The sequence below is a fragment of the Labrus bergylta genome, chromosome 24, assembly GCF_963930695.1.
Source record: "Labrus bergylta chromosome 24, fLabBer1.1, whole genome shotgun sequence".
NCBI classification, from domain to species: domain Eukaryota; kingdom Metazoa; phylum Chordata; class Actinopteri; order Labriformes; family Labridae; genus Labrus; species Labrus bergylta.
The window spans coordinates 7,835,536-7,856,721 of NC_089218.1; the positions used below are offsets into that span (position 1 = coordinate 7,835,536).

The window sequence follows — 21,186 nt, forward strand, 5'->3', positions numbered from 1 at the left end:
ATGGAGAGCAGGAGGAATAAAATGTCAGGTTCAGTCACCCAGTGAGAAAAAGAGGCCTCAGCACCACCTCCATATCAAGCTTTTATTTTTCTTCAAAGAGGAGGGGATGGAGGGTGAAGAGGGTGTGAGTGCACGCACGGATTCCTTTATTTTCCTGCTCTCTTTGTGACTAGAGTCGGACGGAGAGTTGATTTATTTCAGGATTTAGAGGAGACAAAGAAGAGGAAGCTAGAAGGCAAATCTGGAGGAATTAGTGCAAAGAATAAAAAACACAAATTCATCAAAAAAAAAAAAAAGCTTACACATCGGATTGAGTTCCTAAAAATGACGAGCAGCAGTGGAGGAAGTGCAGTCTTTATATAAGCAATGTGCAATCATCAAAAAATGAGGGTAGGGCAGTGATCTAAGGCGGGAAATGCTTTGTGTCTTTTGCTGGACGGAGGGAGTTTGAAGAGATGGTGACACTTCTTGGGTTTTGTCAGATTTTGTTGCTGCCAGTCGAGCAGCTCGGCTCCCCTACCGGCGCTTAGGAAGAAAAAACAGGTTGAAGGGAGTTCTGCATTAGCTTAACTTTGAAACCAAGAGGCTATGTCTGCTCTTACATTTTGCAAGCACCAGTGCAGAAACATCACATGCAAAACAGAGGCCACGGTACATGAGGATAAAATGCACTTGAAGATGTTTTCATTGATTGCACATCACAGCTTATGTAGGCCCGAGAAGAATACGTATATAGCAGCCATGCCACTTGTCACAGCTGTAAAAGATCCGCACAGCAATGCCAGGATTGCTGAGGCTTACATCAGGCACATCACCCCGCCAAATGAATCAAGAGAATCCATGTTCAGGTTTCCCCTCTCATCTTGGCACAGCGCTGAAGTATGTGGGAGTCAAAAATGTCCTCCGGTCTAATGTTGTGGGTGCTCACACTTTCCACATGGCTATGATCCTCCGTCCCCTTCGCATTCTGTCTCTCGGTCTGTCAGCTCTTGCGACCGCTTCGTCGAGGTGCTTAATTAAAACAGCAGCCTGTTAGAAGACCTTAAGGCCAAGAGGGGCTACTCCGCTCCACAGTGTGAGTCAGAGCTCCAGTCGCCGAGATAAACCTTGGAAGGTGTCTGCATCACAGTCAAAAGGCGCTCAAAAGGAGCCGATCTCACCCACGGTGTTTAGTCATTAAAAACAGACGACGACCGAGTGAGTATTAATTAGAGCGCGGCAGATATTAGCTGCATGATGACATCATCACCCGGTGCCTTACAGAGCGCTTACAACCTTTACAAAAAAGGAGTCAAAGAGCTATTTTAAAATCTTTTGCAGCGACAGTTTCCGAAAGGATTTGTCAGGGGAATGCGCTCGCAAATAACCTTAAATCGACCGTTTAGCAATTTTCTGCCCTCAAGTTTGCCTTAAAAAGTTGTTTTCTGCAGAGAAACATTTTCAGACAATGATCCGATATATAAGCCATATATGTAAAAGTTTGGTTGTGCTTTGCGTACGGTGCATAAAAGCGGGCTTTGTTCCTCTACCTTTCAAAATACAACATGTCATTCTTCACAGGGAGGGTCAGATAATCCTGGTAAAGTTAAAAAAAAAAAAAATGAAACACATTGTTTAAGTGGAGCTGCTGAATATAAATCAAAATACCAATTAAACTTTATTTCTTAAGTCGACAAAAACACATTTGGTGATCGTCTTTCAGCTGAGGGCTCATGTTCACTTTTCTTGAAGTGATGATAACAAGAAAATGAAGCACAATTCTTCCCTGGAAAGTCATGGAAGCCATTTCTATTTCAGTCTAACCCAAGACGGCTTTTGAGTCGGGGCTTATTTTTATCAACAAGGCGTTTCAGAGCGCTGCAACTCAAAAACCGGAGGAATTACAAAGACAATCCGCCACTTCCTGCTTGAGAGACACTTGAGAGGACTCAGGTGGCAACCTGGGAGGTTTTAAATACCTCTGTGATCGAGCTGCAATAACACACGAGGTGAAGGAGGCTTCATCAAAGCCGGGAGGATATTGGAAAGTTATGAAACAGCAAAGTCTCACGATGCCTCTCGCTGCTGATTCCGATCTATTTACACAACAAAGTGAATCTCAGCGGTGGTCCTAACACACGCACACTCTCCAGTATCCCTTTTAATGCTCTTACCTTGGGGGCAGATTGTGTCCCCCCGGGTGTCTGAGACCCCATGGCTCCACTCCGTGACCCCCTCCTCCCCCTCAATACGAGCCCTTTAGCAATGGCTCTTTAACAAGCTTTTAGCCAGGGGAGAGACCACCCTCCCCAAATGAGGAGACAAAAAGGAGCTTTTTCCTACCCCAGGGTGGGTGGCGAGGAAAAAGAGGGAAGGGGGGGTTGATACACAGCGATTACACAGAGGCTTTTGTCGAGGAGGATTTCTAAATGGGGGGTTTGAAAGCGGGTGGGATTAGCGGTGAGAGCGACATTCAATTAAGATGAGATCTCGGCGTGCTCGGAGGCGACGACGGAGCTGCCAATTAATCGCCTTAATGTCTGCATCTTCCCCGCTTTACACCTTTACCTCGCGACGAAGAGAAAGGGAAGTTTAATGACTGATTGAGGGATAAATCTGGGGTGTTATTGGGGGGAGGGGAAGGGGGGGGGGGGGATAATGGAAAGTGGTGGAAGACGAGCTTCAAACTGGAATAAAAAAAGAGGGACAGACAAGAGAGGCAGCGGCAACAAAGAAAAGTCACTCTCTGCCCGACGAGATCTCCTTTCCTGTGATCTGTGCCTAGGTTTGAGGGTCAGCATGTGCAGATTGACCCTCCATCCTGTCCTTGGCAGAACTCAAAATCCTGCAGCTTTCCCCTTCACACAAACACACGCACATCCACTCCGGCTGAAACCCACAAAAAAAACTCCACATCACGAAGAATCTCTGGAGGGGAAAAAAAAGCGAGGCCCGGTGAAATAATGAGAACAGCGCTGGGGATTGGAGAGACGCAGAAACGCTGACAGGAATGAAACTGTGATGATTAGAAGTTATCACTTTTTAATTACTCTGAGAGGACAGGAGACGGGCTAGAAAAGCGTCCTCCTTTTGTACCCTAACCATGTGGCTAATTCGGAATGGCTTTTGTTGCTCTTTTGACTGAATGAGAGCGCTCTGCCTCACAGCGCCGACGACCGAGCGCTTTCACACAACCACATGTGCTCAATGAAACATCAATACCTGCTCTATTGAAACTAATCAATCAGCAGTTCAGCTACTTCCGCTAAAAGTCTACTTTACTTGTACAAGAGGGATAAAAAATAAAAATAAAAAAAAAAAGACTACATGACTTCTGGAGGAGAGGATATAAATCTTGTAGGTTGGCAGCAGGATTGAGCAGGAAGAGCAGAAAACCTCAACCTCGCTTCAAACTGCTGCGTCAGTCACTTCTGAAGCATCTTCTGGCAAAAACAAATAAAAAATCTGACCATGTCCAGGGCTGCTGCATCCGGCATGATGAACTGACCTCTACTCTCCAAGTGTCCTTCACTTAAAAATCTGCCTCTGTGCAATAAAGAACCTAACTCAGTCATTTTACCCTCTTCTCTCACTTATTTTTAGACATGTCGCTGCAGAACTCCTCGGCATGTTGGTCTGTCCGCCACTTTGAGCTGAGACGGAAATATCCAGATTGAGTTTGGACGCACTGCCATGACATTTAGTGAATGCATTCTTGTCTCCAGCAAGATGAAATTGAAAGAGCTTCAGAGTTTTAAGTCATCAACATTCTGATTTGGGACCAATTACAGTTCTCGCAATCATTTTTTGAGCATTACCAAACTGGTCACCGCTGCTTAAGACCGAGGAGATCGTCGTCCGTCGGTCGTAGTGGAACCGTCGGCGAGCCATCGTCGCCCTAGTTTTAGCTCTGCCCGGCGTGTCAGGGCCTCGTGAGAGGTACTGCATGTGAATGGAGCTGCAGAGCTTTGTCCCCGTTTCTGACAGGAGTAACTATGAAAGAGCTTTGTCGGTATTTGAAGCACACACTTCATCCTTAATGTGCAGAAGTGTCTGAATGTTACTAATACTCTCCTCTTCAGCGATGACAGCCAACTTCCCTGGACTTATTTATTTCAGTGTCACTTTCAGGTTCAGTCAGACGTTAAATTTAATTATTTTGGATACAAGGACGCGACCCTGTGAGTAATGATCTTTCTCTTTCTCTCTCCATACCGCCTTGACTGATACTTTCTCTCTGGAGTCTTTGTCATGCACCGTACCCACACCTTTCTAAAAATATATACCCGCTTCTGAGCTGAATCGAGCCGTTTTAACCGGCTTCTTGTTAATCTCTTAACCTGTTTAGGAGTTTTAAAGGATACACAAAAAGGCATGAGCAAACTTTTCTTCAGTGGGTGAGATTTTAAGAGAGGCTTTTTTTTCGGTTCAAACCTGCAGGTGGGGCTTTCCTCCTGCAGGCACATAATCACATTGTGATCAGGTAATCAGCCACTACTTACAGATCATTTCATTTAAATGTGTCATGAATGGTTCCAGATATCCAAAGTGACGTTGTTGTTTTTTCATATTAGAACAGCTCAAGCATCAAGCGGAGCGAGTTAAACCTTGATTTATGCGAATAAACTGATACTGTGGATTAATTATCTGTGGCAGCAACAGCGAGGTTACTCAAGGAAAACTCTGAATTGTTTTTCAGCCAATTAATCTCAGCCGATCCTTCATGTAAAAGTGCGATAATGAATTGCTGATCTGCATCTGATGCTTCTGTTTTTAACAAATACCACCGTGGTTCTGTGGATACATAACGGCAGTTTTTTTTTTACAAGATGACACAAGCAACTAAAACCGTGATGAATATTTATGTGCAGCCAGGCAGACATGCAGACAAGACACCTACACAGGAGACATTTTTTTGGGATCGGCAGATGGCCACGTCGGCTTAATGCGCCTCCATCATCATTACATCTTTTGTGCGACTAAATCGTAGCGCTCCTCGTGAATTTCCACAACAATTTACAACTTGAGAAGAAGTGGCGCAATTTAAAAAAACAGGGCGAGGGAGGAGAGGGAGGGACGCAATCCTTCTTTTTGTGTTTTTAAGGAAGATTTTTCAAAAAAGGAGGGGATGCGTTCCCTCGTTGTGTAGCTGTGTTTGGTGTGTATATTACGTGTGTGTGCAGGCTCTTGCATGTAACTCATTTGGCTAGTTTGAATGATGATGAACTATCCAAGGTGGCCGACAGAGGCGACTGATGTTGCGGCGGCTCAAATGGTGATGCAAATACACCGGCACATGCAAAACTCCAAAAGAAAAATGCAAAATGAAAAAGATTCGCTCAGCATAAAGCAACAACTGCATCAACATCAATCGTTCTGCAAATGCAGAGACGTCTCCCTCACTTTTACATTCAAGTACAATTCTTTAAAAAAAAATCTCTACTCTACTCACTGTCCTGTCTCTACAATAAGACACAAACATCTCTTTGCAGCACGTCGCATTCCTTTTCTGGACTTTTGGATGAGTTTTTGGATTTGCATCTGTACCTACATTTGCAGCATGTTTTCGTATTGCAAATCGTTGCAGGTTGATCGCCCTTGTCTGCAGCTGGAATTCTCTCTCTCTCTCTCTCTCTCTCTCTCTGGTAGTTACTGCATCTGTGCTTTTTATGTAATCCATTGCTTTTTGAGGGTTCGCACATCTAGATTCAATGACGCAGACTCTCTAGAGTGCCCGTGTGTTGTTATGTCTGTAAATATGTGAGGGTATATATACGTGTGTGTGTGTGTGTGTGTGTGTGTGCGCGCTTAGGGGACATCAAACCGTCTTTGAGGTTTGAGGACTGTGCTGGAGATAAGGGGGCCAGATCTCACAGGGGGCACCGACAACTTCAACAGAGACAGGAGTGAAGGCTCTCTCTCATTCTGCCTGCCTGCCTGCCTCGCTCTCTCTCTCTTTCTCCCTCTCCCTCTGTCTCTCTCCCTCTCTCTCTCTCTCTCTCTCTCTTTAAGTCTCTAATGCACAAATACAAGCAAGTGTTAGATGAAAACTGTAGAGGCTCTTCAAAGTGCACTTGTTATGCCAAGACTGCTGGGCCATTAATGAGGGCAAACTATTTTGAGAAGCAGTAACTTGGATGTTTAAAGACTGTGTGTGTGTGTGTATGTGTGTGTGTGTGTGTGTGTGAGCACAAGTGTTCAAGTTTTTATCAAGGACTCGGTGTTAAGGAGTTTGTCTGCTTGAGTGTGTGCGCAGCAAAACTCGAGGTGTGAATATGCAGCAGTCACTACAAAGGGCCCAGCGCGCCTTTTTCAGACCTCTTTGAAGTAACGGAAAGGGAATCATCAGAATAACCGCAGAGGACAGAGGGGAGAGAACAGAGTCAAAACATCATTTACAGAGAGCGGCTGACTTTCACAAGGCCACCTGTACTGTGTGTGTGTGTGTGTGTGTGTGTGTGTGTGGGTGTTTATTGATAAAATGTCCCTGGTTCCTCAGCCCTGATGTTGACCTGTGACTCTGTGAGCGGCCGCAGGTACACGGCCACTTAAAACCTGCAGCGTGCCGACATGCGTGGACATGCTTGCACGTTTCCTGCAGGGCTGCCGTGGCATATGTGCGACTTCCTCGTGCACTGGCTGTGTCAACAAACCAAAGAGGGACAGGAAGGGCTGGAGCGTGCTCTGGGTGTGTTTGTTTTGTGCGTCCGTGTGTGTGTGTGTGTGTGAGTGTGTGTGTGGTGTTTATAGGCACAAGGGCATAGAGCGAAAAGTGGAGAGAAAAAGAGGAAAAAGTGGCACAATGTGGAGGAAGGAAAGAGGGGAAACGAAGAGGAGGAGGAGGAGGAGACAGAAAGAGTGACGACCATGAAGAGAGAGAAGCTGACAGAGCAAAGAAGAGAGAGAAGTGGCTGGGGGAGGGGGGGGGGGGCGGGGAGGGGGTGGGGGGGTACTCTGGAGGTTCAGCCAGCTGTGTGTTTTTTTGCATCTTCACACTCTCTTACCAGTTCCCGAGGCAAGAAGATGTCCTCCTGCCTCGCCACCACCACACACACGCTCTCCCCCTGCTTGGTGCTGCGCAGCATGGCGACCAGCTCCTCCTGGCTGCGGCCTGTCATTTCGACTCCGTTCACCTACGCACCGAACAGAAACAGGGCATAAAGCAAACGCACAGGGGAGCAGATTAAAGCCAGGTGTGTGATCCGCTGGCAGAGCTTCAATAACACAATCGAACGACACTCGTAGAGGACGACGCTTAACATGTTAGAGAGTTCGAGGGAAGTGGCAGAAGAAGAAGAAACACTTCTAATGATGGTTTTCAGAAAGGTTGTCAGTCTACAATATTGAGGCGTTCTTCATAAACTTCAAGCGGACTTTTTCTTCTGTAGAAAGAAGTCCGACCTAAAACACTCTACAGTAGAAATGTGTTCATCTGCAGGATATAAGGATTTGAATTTGACCATTCATGATGTTATAATCACTTGTTTCCCTGGGAGCTCCTGAGCTCTCGCATCCTCTCGGATCCCCAAGTTGCTCCCACTGCTTCGTCAGCGACATATGATACTTCATGTTCTGCATTTCCGTGCTCATAAAATAGGTTTTATAACTTGAAATGCATTGAAGTGTGGATCAAAACAACTCAGGATTTGCAGGATCAATTCGACGGGGTCGTGTTTACCGAAGATCTACAAGTCAGTACAGTGTTTGCCGTGGCTCTAACAGGCTTTATATTCCAGCTGCTCGGGTTATCCTCCGTAACTGAAAATGGCAAGTTTAGCTTAAGGCGGGTTATGAGTCACATAGGCATCATGACAGATAACCTGTTCACCTGTAGAGAATCATGTTGACATGTCTGTAAACATGTCAGAGGGGCCACACATCATACTTTTCAAGAATGTATTTGCCTATGTGGTTAATATCTTCAAGTTTAAGATATAACAATGGATGCAAACAAATCCAATAAATACACATTTACATGTTTTTTTTTGTTCTAGCTTTGGTTGTGACACGGGGGACTTTTTGCGTTCCAGGTTTGATCTGTGGAACAGGAGGAATTTTGTGCTGTGCTGACTGTTTTTTTTTTGTAATCTTGCTGTGCCTTTAAAAAAAACGACCACACGTCACTTTTGGAAATCGTACCTCCAGGATGCGGTCTCCCGGCTGCAGGCGGCCATCTTTCACAGCGGCACCGCGGGACAGGATGTTCTTCACGAGGATCGGCCCTGGCCCGTGGACCGAGGAGTCTCGGGTTACCACGGTAAAGCCCAGACCCTCTGCACCTGGAGGAAAAGAAGATTTTTTTAAGTCATTAACTTTATGACATTTCTAGATTTTCCTCCTTTTTTGTTCACTTCTCCCCTCTCTGGTCCTGATGAACCTGGTCCACAGTTTGAGCAGCTTAAACCACATTAACTTCTGTTTAAGAGTCTGCTTTCCTCTGGAGGAGAGAGGGAGCGTGTGGGGCGTGTGGGGGGGGGCTGTTGCCTGGCTCATCCTCTGAGCTGCCGGGAGAAGGCTTCTCTCCGAGCCGGATTAGACAGACTCTGCCTTTAATTTCACGTGTGAGCAGGCCGAACGGTGGCTGATGAAGGGAGGCAGAGGGAGAAGATGGGAGGAAGGTGGAGGCAGGGGGGGTGGGGTGGGGGGGGGGGGGGGGGGGTAAGAGAGAGCGAAGAACCTGAGAGATATTATTCCCTTCTCTAGCTTCCCTCCCTGGGGATGCAACGTGATTTCCACAAAGATTTTCCTTGTGGGTGTGAGCTTGGTTTTATCTGTGTGTATACACTTACAAGTGTGTCTGTGTGTATTTCAGGGGCCACACACACACACACAAGCATGAGCCATCAACCCCCAGAGCCTCCACCCTCTCCCTTTTTCACGGCCTCACAAGCCCCAAGCCATGAGTGAAATGTGCCACGCTCTGTGTGTGTGTGTGTGTGTGTGTGTGTGTGTGTGTGGGTGTGTGGGTGTGTGTGTGTGTGTGAGCAAAGCCGGCGTGGCATACTAAAGGCGGTGAGCGATGCTATCTGGTCTCCCAGTTAAGCCTCTGCCTGCCCTACATTAGCGCACCTAAAACCTCACCGCCTGTCAATCAGGGAGAGAAAGAGCCTGTTGCCAAGGGAGAGGGTGTTAGAAACCCCATAATATCCCCCGCTCTGATCTTGCATCGAGTGAAAGGGATCGAGGCAGACGGGGGGGGGGGGAACAAAATCAAACAATGGAAAGATGGAGGGAGAAGGAGAAGAAAATAGGAGGGATGGAAAAGGTGCTGGGAACAAAAAGAGACGGTAAAAAGGCGGAGAGAGCTGAAAAGTGTGAAGCCCATTTTTCTTCCATCCTTTCATCTGAGTGTCTCCGGCTTTTTCTCCGGGCACCTGTAGCGAGTGTGTGTGGGCGTGTGCACGCAGCCCAATTACAGCAATCCTTTTCAATACCCCGTAACACTACAGGTTGCTAGAACAGAGCCTATTCACAGCCCAAAGAAGCTATTCCAGTGTTATCAACACATCAGCAGCTCCTGCACGGATGTGTTTGAGAGGGATAAGAGATAAGGCGGCCGGCAAGCCAGACTGATTCAGGCTGGGTTAAAACCTAAAAGGTAAAAACAGACGCATGGTCTGTGAGGTTATCCTTAAGAAATGGAAAATGTCTTCACGATGGAAAGTTACTTTCAATAGTGACTTAATGTTCTTTCAGGGGGATGAGCCTTATATGGAACTCTTTCTTTCCAAAAATCGATACCTCAAATAAATCTGTCTTCTAGGGGGAAATATCACATCGAGAATTTCCAAATGAGCCGCTCAGGAGATTTGAGTTCCCTTGTTATGAGATAAGAAAAAGAAATGTGGAAGAAAACTAAAAATAAGCTAAAATACCCTCAAAAAGACCGGGGATCATTTTTACTATCTAGGAAGGGATAGGAGTGTGTGAGTTGAACCTTATGCAAGCTTTGCGAAATGATTTTCTGTTTGCTCTTTTTGAAATGTGAAATTTAAATCATGAGAGACTTTAAGGCTCACGCCGCCGTTCGCTGTCGCAGTGTGTTAGAAGAGGCAGAGGCCGAGCTCGAGACGGAGCTCCCCCCCAACCTTCAGCGAGGGGATCTGACCTCCCTGACGCCCCAGCCACCACCGTCGGACTGTGTTGTCCTCGCAACCATGGTGATTATAGTTAACAACCAAGAAGAGAGCTTTCTCAAGTATCAAACAGAACAGTATTAGGCTGCCTCTTTACCTTTCTTCAGGTCGATTTTGATCCTCTTGCCTCCCTTCTTGTTGGCCAGGTTGGCCAGGCTGGACACAACGGGGCTCTTACTGGTCAGGGGGCTCTGGCTGCGGGTGTTGGGAGACGGTGACGCGCTCGCTGCTCTGGCTGGAAGTGCGGGGGAGACCCTCTCCACGGGCCCGGACAGAGGCAATGGAGGCGGTGTGTTTATCGCAGCAGACGGCTCCGGGGTCTTCGCGCGCGGATCCGGCTGCCTCACTTCCAGTCTGCTGATCGGTTTGGGCTCTTGTTTGGGTTCCGGCTGGGGTTCCGTTTTCGCCGGGACCACCATGGGACTCTTCGCTTTAGCAGCGGCCTCTTTGGCGTCGAAGAGCTGCCCGATGAGGCTCTTCTCGTAGCGATGCTTATTGCCCACCGGGACGACTTCTAGACGCACAGAGGACGTGTTCATTGCCTGGCGGAAAACTTCCTGAGACCTGGGGACGGAAAGGTCAAATGAAGGAATGAGAAAAAAAGTCACATCGCAATCATACATCTCTGTCTTATTCTTGATTTCAGGCAGAAGAAAGTTCAACAACAGCCTGTTAGCATGTAGATTATAGAACATACATGAACTGCACACCGGGTGAATCCTGCAGGAGATGATGTGTCTGCAGAATAGTATTTGAGATGTGATATTCTTTGTTGGTGATGGTTTAAATTGTCTTTTTTTTTTTTGTTATATTTGGTCCTTTTGATGCCTTTTTATGAGACAGGACAGCTGAAGAGAGACAGGAAATGCTGGGAGGAGAGAGTGGGCGATAACATGCAGCGGCGACGGTCGAGGCCAAACACGCGGCTGCTGCCATGAGGACAAAAAACCTCTGTGCATGGGCCGTGCAATAACCTGAAAAAAATGTTCCATGGACGACCTGCTCGCCTGCTAATCTACATCTTACAGATTGAATAATAAGCAGTCTGTTTTATTTTCAAGCCTCTGTTAATATCAGGGTCCTCCTTAAACTATCTGAATGATCAAATAATCCCATTTCAGTCATAAAAAAGTTAGAATGATCATATTTGTGGCACTTCACGCAGCACAAGACTTAAGCCAACAGTGGCAATTTGCCTGGAGGAACAGTACAAAGAGGGAGAAAGTCAGGCGGCGCACAGAAGGGGAACGGCTTGTGCATCGCAAATGGAGCTGTGTTTTCAATTTGGATCGGGCACGGAGTGACTCCTCCAGCTGGTTTGGGACGCCGCGGTCCCTGTCAGATGTGGGAGAGACCTTACAGCGGGCTTTAATAGACTACCATCAGCAACAACATCCACACAGCACAGACAACCCCATTCAGCTCCGACACAGAGAGAGGACGGAGAGAATAGAGCGAGGACGGGGACGAGGAGGTGTGGGAGGAGAAAATTAGGAAAGGAACAGAAAGAAAGCAGAGATGTGGTGGAGAGATAGCAAAGGCACACACAATGAGAGGGATTTGTCTCTGCTGATAAAGGAGACAAACTGAACGGCAGGTGAGATATCTTGTAACAATGGTGGCAGGCAAGAGGTAGTACACGGCACACAAACACAGAAAGATGTTATTGTTCTGCCTTTTTGGGGCTTTATTTAGCCTCTAATTACATCCCTGACACATAAAAAAAAAAAAGACAAGACGTTTATTTCTAGGATTGGTTTCGATTGGTTTAAGGTCAAGCTATAATCTGTGCTCAGCTTTGTTAGAGAGAGAAACCTCACTCTGCAATCATAAGAGGACTGCTTGTTTTTATAGATTTAAAAAAAGACCCGACAGAATGGTTTCTTTTTCTTCTCTATGACGGAATCATCTCACTGACTGCATCCTGTCAATTTCACGAGGACGAATCAATCACTTTAACGACTCTGAAGCAGGTCCTCTCGTCTTTAGAGCAGACGCAGACTCTCGTTTCAACAATGATGCCGCCAAGGGCCCGCCTTCACCCTGCTGCCGTTTTAACGGCCAGCAGGGGGCGACTCAAATGGTTGCGAAAGAAAATGAGCTCACTTCCAAAGTTGATTTATTGCCTCAGTAAACATTTTCCTGATTACTTTGTCGTCTAACTCTCTAGTTTCAAGTCTACTTCAACGGGGCATCATGTTCATTTTGCAGCACATGATCTTGTTCTAAGTCAAATGGAAGCTAGAGAAGGTTCTGCTGTAAGGATTGGCCTATGATTACTGTCAGGTATATACGCATGTGTGAAATAATACCTTCTAACGCATGCAACATAGCCCTGAAACTGGGAAACAAATCAGGGTCGACAAAGTGTAACAGAAGCTCATTAGCACCTCTGAGGTATGTGTTTGGTGTCCAAAATATCCAAAACACTGAGAGGATAAAGAGTTGTTTCAGTGACAACAGTGTGTACTTCAGAAAATGGAAATGCTGAGCGAAGATGAGGTCACCACTCTAACATTCAGAGCTTTAAGTTTGAGATATTTATTAATGAATAGTGAAAGCTGATTGGATGACATGACAAGCTTTTGTAAAGTAAAACAGCGCAACAATGGCTGCTTTCAACCCCGGAATCTGTATGGAGTATACTCACTGTGCAAAGGTTTTGTCCTGGAGCGGCGTGTCGTTGATCTGAACGATGCACTCGTCCTCCTTGAAGAGATCCTCTTTCTTGGCGCGGCTGTTTTCCTCGATGCCTTTAATGTGGAGGCCCAGGGTTCTTGAAACACACACACACACACACACACACACACTGAGTCAATATGAATCCAGGGAGGTAAACACTTAGATGACTGCATGCCAGCAGCGCTTGAATTCTTTATGCATGTCTATAAGTCAACATTGCCATCTGCCTTTCCTTATGGAAGTCACATTAATTATGAGAGTGTGTGTGTGTGTGTGTGTGTGTGTGTGTGTGTGTGTGTGTGTGTGTGCGCTTACCGTCCACTCAGAGAGGAGCAGTAGGGGACGACATGGATACCCAGAGGGCCCCAGTCAGCTGGAAACTCCACCGACTTCGTCATGGAGCTGTCAAAAAAAACACACATGCACAGAGACTTCTTTACAGACACTGAAAACCAGGACATAGCAAATCCTAAATATAGAAATAGAGAGTGGCAGGAGCATCATTAGTGCAACCTTATCTTTAATTTCGTGAATCAAATAGTTTTTCACTCTCTGCAGAAAGTGAAGCAGGGTTGGCAAAAACTTCATCAACCTGAGCGCAAGACGGGGACGATTTCAGCGGTATCAAAATGAACCTGCTAAGGACAAATACATGACGTCATCACCTCTGCATACAGACTCATGTGGAGCCAGCTGATTTTCTTCTTCTGGTGATCAACTTTTGCACCGTCAAGTTAAACCGTATGTTTCCCTTGTTTTCGTCAGGCCTCCAGAGTCGGGTTGTGAACAACTTTTACCACTGACTGAACTTTTATAGACTTCATAATGAATAGTTTAAGTAATGTGCAAATGAAACTGCAGCAGGAACATGCATTAGTTCCAGTCATTTGTTGGGGGAAGACACTGTGTTAAGTTTAAGTTCATACAGATTAACTGGCAGCCGAGCTCATCACACTTTCAGAGTAGCTCGTCAAATACAGGAAACAGTAAGACACACAAACACACGCTCCCAGTCTCTCTCCAAAATCTATTTGCATTTTCCTCCAGGCCGTACAGATAGGCCAGCCAATGAGCTTACAGGTTCTCCAGAAAATGTGTGTGTCTTTGTGGGAGTGTGTGTTGGAGGTCGGCGCCTCTGAATCTTATCTGAACCTGCTCCTCAAATACCCAATCTAGCCGCTGGACAAAAGACGAGAGCAGGCGATATAAAAAAAAAAGAGAGAGAGAAGGACAGAGGAGAGCAGATCACAAGATGAAACACAATGAGCTCCTCTAATAATCTCTGCAGAGTCCTGAACTGTGCCTTTTAACAGAAAGATAAACAACAACAACAACACGACTGAAGAAAAAGACAATGACTCTGCTTTTCATATTACATAAAAGGATGATTGCTGCAGCATTTCAGTGGTGTACAATGTATGTTTGCTCAAGTACAGAGGCTGTAGTCCTCGAAGCGGACGTCCAAGGTTTGAATCCTCTCTCTCTCTCTCTCTCTCTCTCTCTCCCTCTCCCTCTCCCTCTCCCTCTCCCTCAAGGCATAAAAGGCCACAAAAAAATTGCACTAGTCACTGCAGAGTTTCAGATTTTGGGAAATTGAAAATCTGAGGAATCTTTTATTTGATTGTGGAGGAGAGTTTGCAAACCTTTTGCACTGAATTGTGCACTTTTTTTAAATCATCATTTTCCCACTGTGTACCGGTAAACAATCTTGTCCATGCAAACTACTAAGAATCAAAATGTTCTCAGGGAACTCCACTAGTGGACAGCTCCTCTTCAAAAAGTCCCAAGAACCCTTTGGCCTGAAAACTCCTCAAGAGAAACTTTTTTTTTTGGTAATCCAAAGGAGCCAGTTGAGGTGGTTTTGGGCATCTGATTAGGATGCCTCCTGGACGCCTCCCTTTGGAGGTTTTCTGGGCACGTCAAACTCTGGAGGAAACCCTGAGGGTAGACCCAGAGCTCGAGTTATATATCCTGTTTAGCCTGGTAATGCCTTGAAATCCATAAGAAGGAGCTGGAGAACGTTGCCGGGGAGAAGGAAGCCTCGGCTGACTTACCCTGATAAGCGGAAGAGAATGGATGGTTGCATTGTGAACTCTTTGGGAGCCTGAGAACCAGAAAGGCAGCATCTGGTCATGCTGCCTTCGTCTCATTACAACACAGGGAGCCTCTACAAGGAGACAGTACCTGGGCCTCCTTCCTATGAGACGACGTAAATACTTCCAGCGCTCTACATCTGAGCTAGTCATCCTGAGACATGTTTTCAAAAGAATTCAACTCGTTCTTGCAATGTTTTGGATCTTGTTTTAAACATTCTCAGCAGAGCCATCCATTTTTTCCCCCCTCCTTCATCCTCTGAACCCGCTTTGTGGAGCAGTAAAGAAGAACGATCCTGAAAGAGCAAGCTCAGTTGGAGGCCCGAGAAACATGCAGGTGTTGTTTTCTGCACAAGTTCCCCCTGCACGGCTGTTAATGCAAAAATGAAAGCGGCTCTGACAACAAAAAGCCTGCAGAAGTTCAAGGTTTATGAGCGCCGTACGGGAGCCCAAGGACTAGCTGGGATCATTAGAACACACTCCTCTGTCACTGTCGTGCTGCTCTCGTTAACCTCCACCAGGGTCACACACACACAGGGTACAGTACACACACATCCACCCACACACACACACACACACACACACAATTTGCATTCTTATTGCTACATCTATTGCATGCTCACAAACACCATCAGTCACATTCCTCTAAATTGAATTCACAGATACACACATGCATCACATTTACATCTATTAGAGAACACAGTAACGTCTAAATTACACATGTGCACAACCCATGCACACACACACACACACACACACACACACTCAGTGAACTTGCTTGGGTAAACAATCAGGACACACACACTCACATGCACACAGGTACAAAGCCGATCCTGAATGATGTATTCGCAGAGTGTGTGTGGCACAAACACACTCAGCTCCACTCCATTTACATCCACTGAAGAAACTAACGACGGCACAAACAAGCTCATCAGAGGCAGCAGTGGCTTGTTAGCGCTGCATGCTAATATGCAGAATAGCTCCGCTCACCCGTTTTTTTTTTAGCATCCCACTGACAGAAACACAAACACTGTGGTTCCACTGGGGGTGAGAGAGAAAAGGCAGGGAGAGGTGAGGGACGGTGGGACGCATGATAAGAGCAATGAGGAGTGAGACAGATGGAGCTCCCACTCTTGCTTGACTTCCTCTACATCAACAGAACAAACTCACAGCACTGAGAACGCGCCCTCGCTTCGCTCACCGCGGCTTCCTCCACGTGCCAACCATCTGTTAGCGCGGCAAACTATCTGTGGGAGCCATGCCTCCATTGTACCACAGCGCCGTCAAAACACCGCTGCACTGTAAAAAGCTGAGAAATCACCATCTGTCACTTCAGCCAAAGCAGAGTTATTTTTAAATAGGACAACTTTCAATCGGGAGAATCACTCGGCTGCAGAACCCGGCTCTGAAATCATCTTTTACCCCTCAATACTTTAAGAAGTGAAGGGCTCTGATTGAGGTTTTAGCCGTTGCCGTGGGAGCTGCATGTCTGACAACCTGGAGAAACAAAGATAAAGCTTCCATTATGCCAAACGTCTGGAAGCAAAGTGCCCAAAAAACAAACAAACACAAAGACATTCAGGACATTCATTCACCTGCGCACACACACACACACACACACACACACAAACACACACTCCTGACAGGTGAGTGTAGCTAATAGTGTCTGAAATGATTGCAGCCAGTTTCCCCTCATTACAAGCGATTCAGGACTACTTTTTTTTTTACTTGTAATGTCTTAAAGACAAACTCCCCCTTCTCGAGTTTCAAGTCGTCGTGCAGGCGGAGGATGCTGAACACACAAAAGCCCTTTTCACAATTTCTGTTTTGAGTGAGAGTATAAAGAAGATGTCCTGATAATGAATCCTGTCCGGTACTTTCCTGAATGATAGAAACACACAGGTAGTGTTCAAGCAGACCAAGTATTGCCTTATACAGTATAAAGGTGAACCAGCGTAAAAGTACGACTCACACCGGTGAGTCAGAGCTTTACAGTTTGTAAGGAACCTTAAAGGATGCATGGTGGTCTGAAGCAAAGTTGCTTTTAGATTCTGGGAGTGAGGTCCCACCCCCTATAGGTGGGTTGAAAACATGAGGAACTAGCCATGTAATTTCACCACCGCCAAAGCAGCCTCCGATGACGCAAAATGACAATTTTTGCGTCATCGGAGGCTGCTTTTCAGACAAGAAATACGGAGGTTTCTAATGATACAAAGCTTAAAGCAAATGGGTGAAGTATCCCTTTAAGATTTCCAGTTTATTCTCGTAATATAACAAGATGTTTTTCTTTAATGTGGCACGAGTACCACATCTTAAAAAATGACTGACAGAGCTGTGTCTGTTCACTGCAAAACAAATTGAGTCGCCTTGTCGTCATACTTTCACAACAAGTGGAGTAAACATTACTTAGAGTGTGTACTCACAGGAACCAATAAGGTGGAAGATGTAAACCTGTTCATAACTCACCTCTGTTTAAGCACAAACACACAAACAACAGCCACACACACACACACACACACACACACACACACACACACACACACACGGTGTCACACAAACACGAGACAGTTTAATCCCGTCAGTGTCAGGCTGTCAAACAAAGACAGTTTGTGAGTGTTAATCCTCGTCTCCATCACGGCAGCGTTCTTCGCTCGCGGTGTGATGTGATGTGTCTAGAGCGTCCTCGAACGCACACCTGCACACCCACTCTCACCTGAAGTTCACTTGGCTCATCTTGGAAGGGGGGTCGTATTGAGCAGGGGGGTTTTCTACGCGCAGCCGCTCCAACGCTCCTTTCAGAACATGGTTGAGTTCCTGGAAGAAGAAGAAGGGAAAAAAAACACACACAAACAGTCAAGCTTGAGTTCTATATCTTTACACAAATCAAAGAGAAAGTCTGTGCATTTGAGGCAGCCGGGCGCCAATCAGAAAAAAAAAAGAAAAAAAAAATCTAATGCCGCAATCAATCACCCTTTGCAGACGGCGAAGAGCGAACGACGGCCGGACGCTGCTGTCCCTCCTTCACTCTGTGTACATTTCTATCTGTCTACCCTCTCCCTCCCCCCTCCCTCCCTCCCTCCCTCCCTCCCTCCATCCCTCCTCTGCCCCAGTGTCAGGCAAGGCTCTAAGTCGACAAAATCAACAACCCCACGGGGGGAAAACTAATAAAAGACGACGGAGGGGAAAGAGAGACGGTAAGGAAGAGCCTCAAACTGTTGCAAACACACTCAAGGAGCGGGAGAGCCAAATTGCCCCCAAAACCGCTGACGACAAGAAGGGTGCAATTAGGTCCTTCTGCCTTGTCACTTTCATTGTGTCACCAGTACTAATGGCTAAAAAGCTCCCGCCCACCAGCCCGCTCCTTGGCTATTCCCCCCCCCCGCCAACAACTCCCCGATGGACCCTCTGTCAAACACACACACACACAGAGTAAATACACACTTTATGACGTGCACAGCCACGCATAAATTCTCTGCAGATATTACCTTCACTGAGTGACTGCAGAGCTGCAAAAACACTAAAAATAATGGTTATTTATGAAAACACACACACACACACACGCATGCTGCCAGTACAAATAGTGACCCACTTATCTGGGCAGTGTGAGATTACCCCACAATAGAGCGTGTGTGTGTGTGTGTGTGTGTGTGTGTGTGTGTGTGTGTGTGTGTGTGTGTGTGTGTGTGTGTGTGTGTGTGTGTGTGTGTGTGTGTGTGTGTGTGTGTGTGTGTGTGTGTGTGTGTGTGTGTGCGGGGGCAGAAAAGAGGAGCTGGAGGCTCTATTGTGGCTGTGAATCTTCCCTGCAATGCCATTAGCCAACACACACAGGCTTCTCCTCCTCCGTCAGTACACACACACACACACACAGTACACACACACAGGTCATCATCACTGACACACAGGGGAGCAGGTGAACACATGCACACACTCAACAACACATCTGCACTTGCCGTATGTCCAGTTTTACAGGGATTTCACCATGAAGCATAACAGGAAAAACCACTACTAGTATTACTGTATATAAGCAGAAGCACACACACACACACACACACACACACACACACAAACCTTTTTATTTAATGCTTCAAAAATTAAGGGATCACGACATAATGCCCAGCGTGAGTCTAATCCCTGATTGAGAACACTCCCCGTCCGCGCAGACATGAAAACAGCAGCTCTGTGCATCGGGCGCCCCGCTGCTGCTCGGCCAATCAGCTCGCACTGCTCGTATCTCCACACACAAAGACGACGACGCACTAGAGCCATAAGCATCCCTCCCACTCGGCTGTAGTCTGTAATGGTGTAATACAAAGATCACATGCAGGAGATCATACTGTATGGATGTCATTTATTGATAGGTGGGTAACACAAACAGCTCTTTTATACGTCTAAATGCTCATCTCTGAATGACTTTATAAACGACTCACTGCAATAAGAAGGCTTCCTGTGTCACCACAATGCAGCCACTTTTACTAACAGCACTGATGCCGCCACAGGCACAAACAATGCATGAAAACTACTGTGTTTTCTGGTTGTTTTTAGGAGCCAGGGCTGTGAATAAAACCTCAAAACCTATTTTTAACGGCTTACAATTCAGTACAGATTTAAACATCTGGAAGCTGGCCCTCAATCAGTGCAGGTTTTGTAAAATTCTCTCAGCCTTTTGTGCCTGATAGTAGATCCAAACGTCGCCAAATTTAAACGTTTTTATTTTTGCCAAAGATATGAGTCTATCTACTGACTTTGTGGTTATCGTGCAAGGACAAATAAAAAAACGTGGCGTGTTTAAATATCCTGTGGATTCTGAAGGGAGACATTTTAAGGCTGTTTTTTTTTGTTTTTAAAGACTAATTGTCTTCGTTAGCACCGCCCCATGGTCGACCTCGGAGGTGCAGACCTCTGCTGGACGTTCTCCGTTGTTGCCTTGTCTTGCTTTGCTTCTTGCCTTGCTCAAGAGCAGCTAAGCAGTGCTCAGGAAGTGATCTGGCACCCTCTCCAGCTACCAGAGCAATTTCCAGATTTGGTCCGCACTTTGGTTTTGGGACAGACTCGAGCGACCGTCGCCCATTTATTGTGAAAACCTGAACATATAACAGTCCCCTTTAACAATGACTTCCATTTGAATACAGTCAAAAAAGCTCTCAGAATGAAAACTGTGATGGACTTCAGCGGTTTCACGAGAAGCCTTTCTGAAGAAACTCTGGCTTGTAGTTATTTTGTTCAAAATAATCTGTTTTCTTTCTCGGAGCGACGTATAAGTGACAGTCTTTGTGGTCCCAGGACAAACGCACGAAAATAATTTGAGAGACCTGTCGAGGAGCCCGTCTAAGCACGACTAACAGGTTGTCTGCTCTGTTATTGTGCTGCACACTGCCATGCATGTTTTTGTGTGTGTGTGTGTGTGTGTGTGTGTTTGGGGTGCTGTTTGCACTCTGAGGTGTGTGTGAGTGACAGCGCTGTGAGCACCTATGAGAGATGAGGTGTTTGTGTGAGTGTGTGTATGTGTGTGGTTTTTGTCAGACGGATGAGTAATGAGGTGTGTGGTTCTTATTGTGTGTTTTCTCCGCAGCTGTAGTCGTCTGCTGCATGTCAGGTGGTTGAAAAATAGCGTGTGTGTGTGTGTGAGAGAGAGAGAGAGTTTGTATGTACTCTGCAGGATCACAACTTCGGTGTGTCAGCCGGTGCTCCTTGACCCTCATCATATCCATCACATCAACAGACCACAAACTCACACACACACACACACACACACACACACGCAGAAGAACCCTCCAGGGAGGGACACAGCGATACACACAGCGTCCAGCTGTTAGCATGAGGAATGATCATGTGAGGAGACTCAGGATGTCGTCAGGATTGTGTTTGCTTGTTCAGTTTTGAGTCAAAGAGCACTTCCTTTATTTTTAAACCTAGGTCCAACTTTTCTATAATTGGGGTGTTCATGTCCCATAGCTCGTAGGAGCAGCTGAAATGGCTGTCTTGTAATCTTTCAGGGAAAATACACCACTACAACATCCATCCATTATCTATACTGCTTCTCCTGTTCGGGGTCGCGGGAGGCTGGAGCTGATCCCAGCTGCCATTGGACGAGAGGCGAGTTGCAACCAACGTCACCCTGGACTGTTTGCCAGTTAATCAGCCACAACTACAGGCAATTTAGAGTCACAAATAACCTAACGAGCATGTCTTTGGACTGTGGGAGGAAACCAGAGAACCCGTGCATGCACGGGGTGGACATGCAATCTCCACCACAGAGAGGCTCCTGTCCGAAGTTAAACAGCAACTCCTGTGTCCTG

At 46.4% G+C, this 21,186-nt stretch overlaps 1 protein-coding gene across 2 annotated transcripts in view; it reads right to left on the bottom strand.

The window, feature by feature from the left end:
* The window catches only part of pard3ba (par-3 family cell polarity regulator beta a), a 155,214-nt gene that overhangs the window by 91,243 nt on the left and 42,785 nt on the right, over positions 1-21,186 (bottom strand). The window contains exons 1-7 of one of the 2 annotated variants that reach the window (XM_065951803.1): positions 17,861-17,939; positions 17,604-17,704; positions 13,113-13,199; positions 12,766-12,891; positions 10,213-10,679; positions 8,119-8,258; positions 6,984-7,112 (exon numbers count right to left, since the gene is read on the bottom strand). In XM_065951803.1, coding sequence (XP_065807875.1) covers positions 6,984-7,112; positions 8,119-8,258; positions 10,213-10,679; positions 12,766-12,891; positions 13,113-13,199; positions 17,604-17,623 — 969 coding nt within the window. In that variant the 5' untranslated portion in view covers positions 17,624-17,704; positions 17,861-17,939. Of the gene's footprint in view, positions 1-6,983; positions 7,113-8,118; positions 8,259-10,212; positions 10,680-12,765; positions 12,892-13,112; positions 13,200-17,603; positions 17,705-17,860; positions 17,940-21,186 lie in introns of those variants that run through there. The other variant, XM_065951802.1, reaches the window with a different exon arrangement.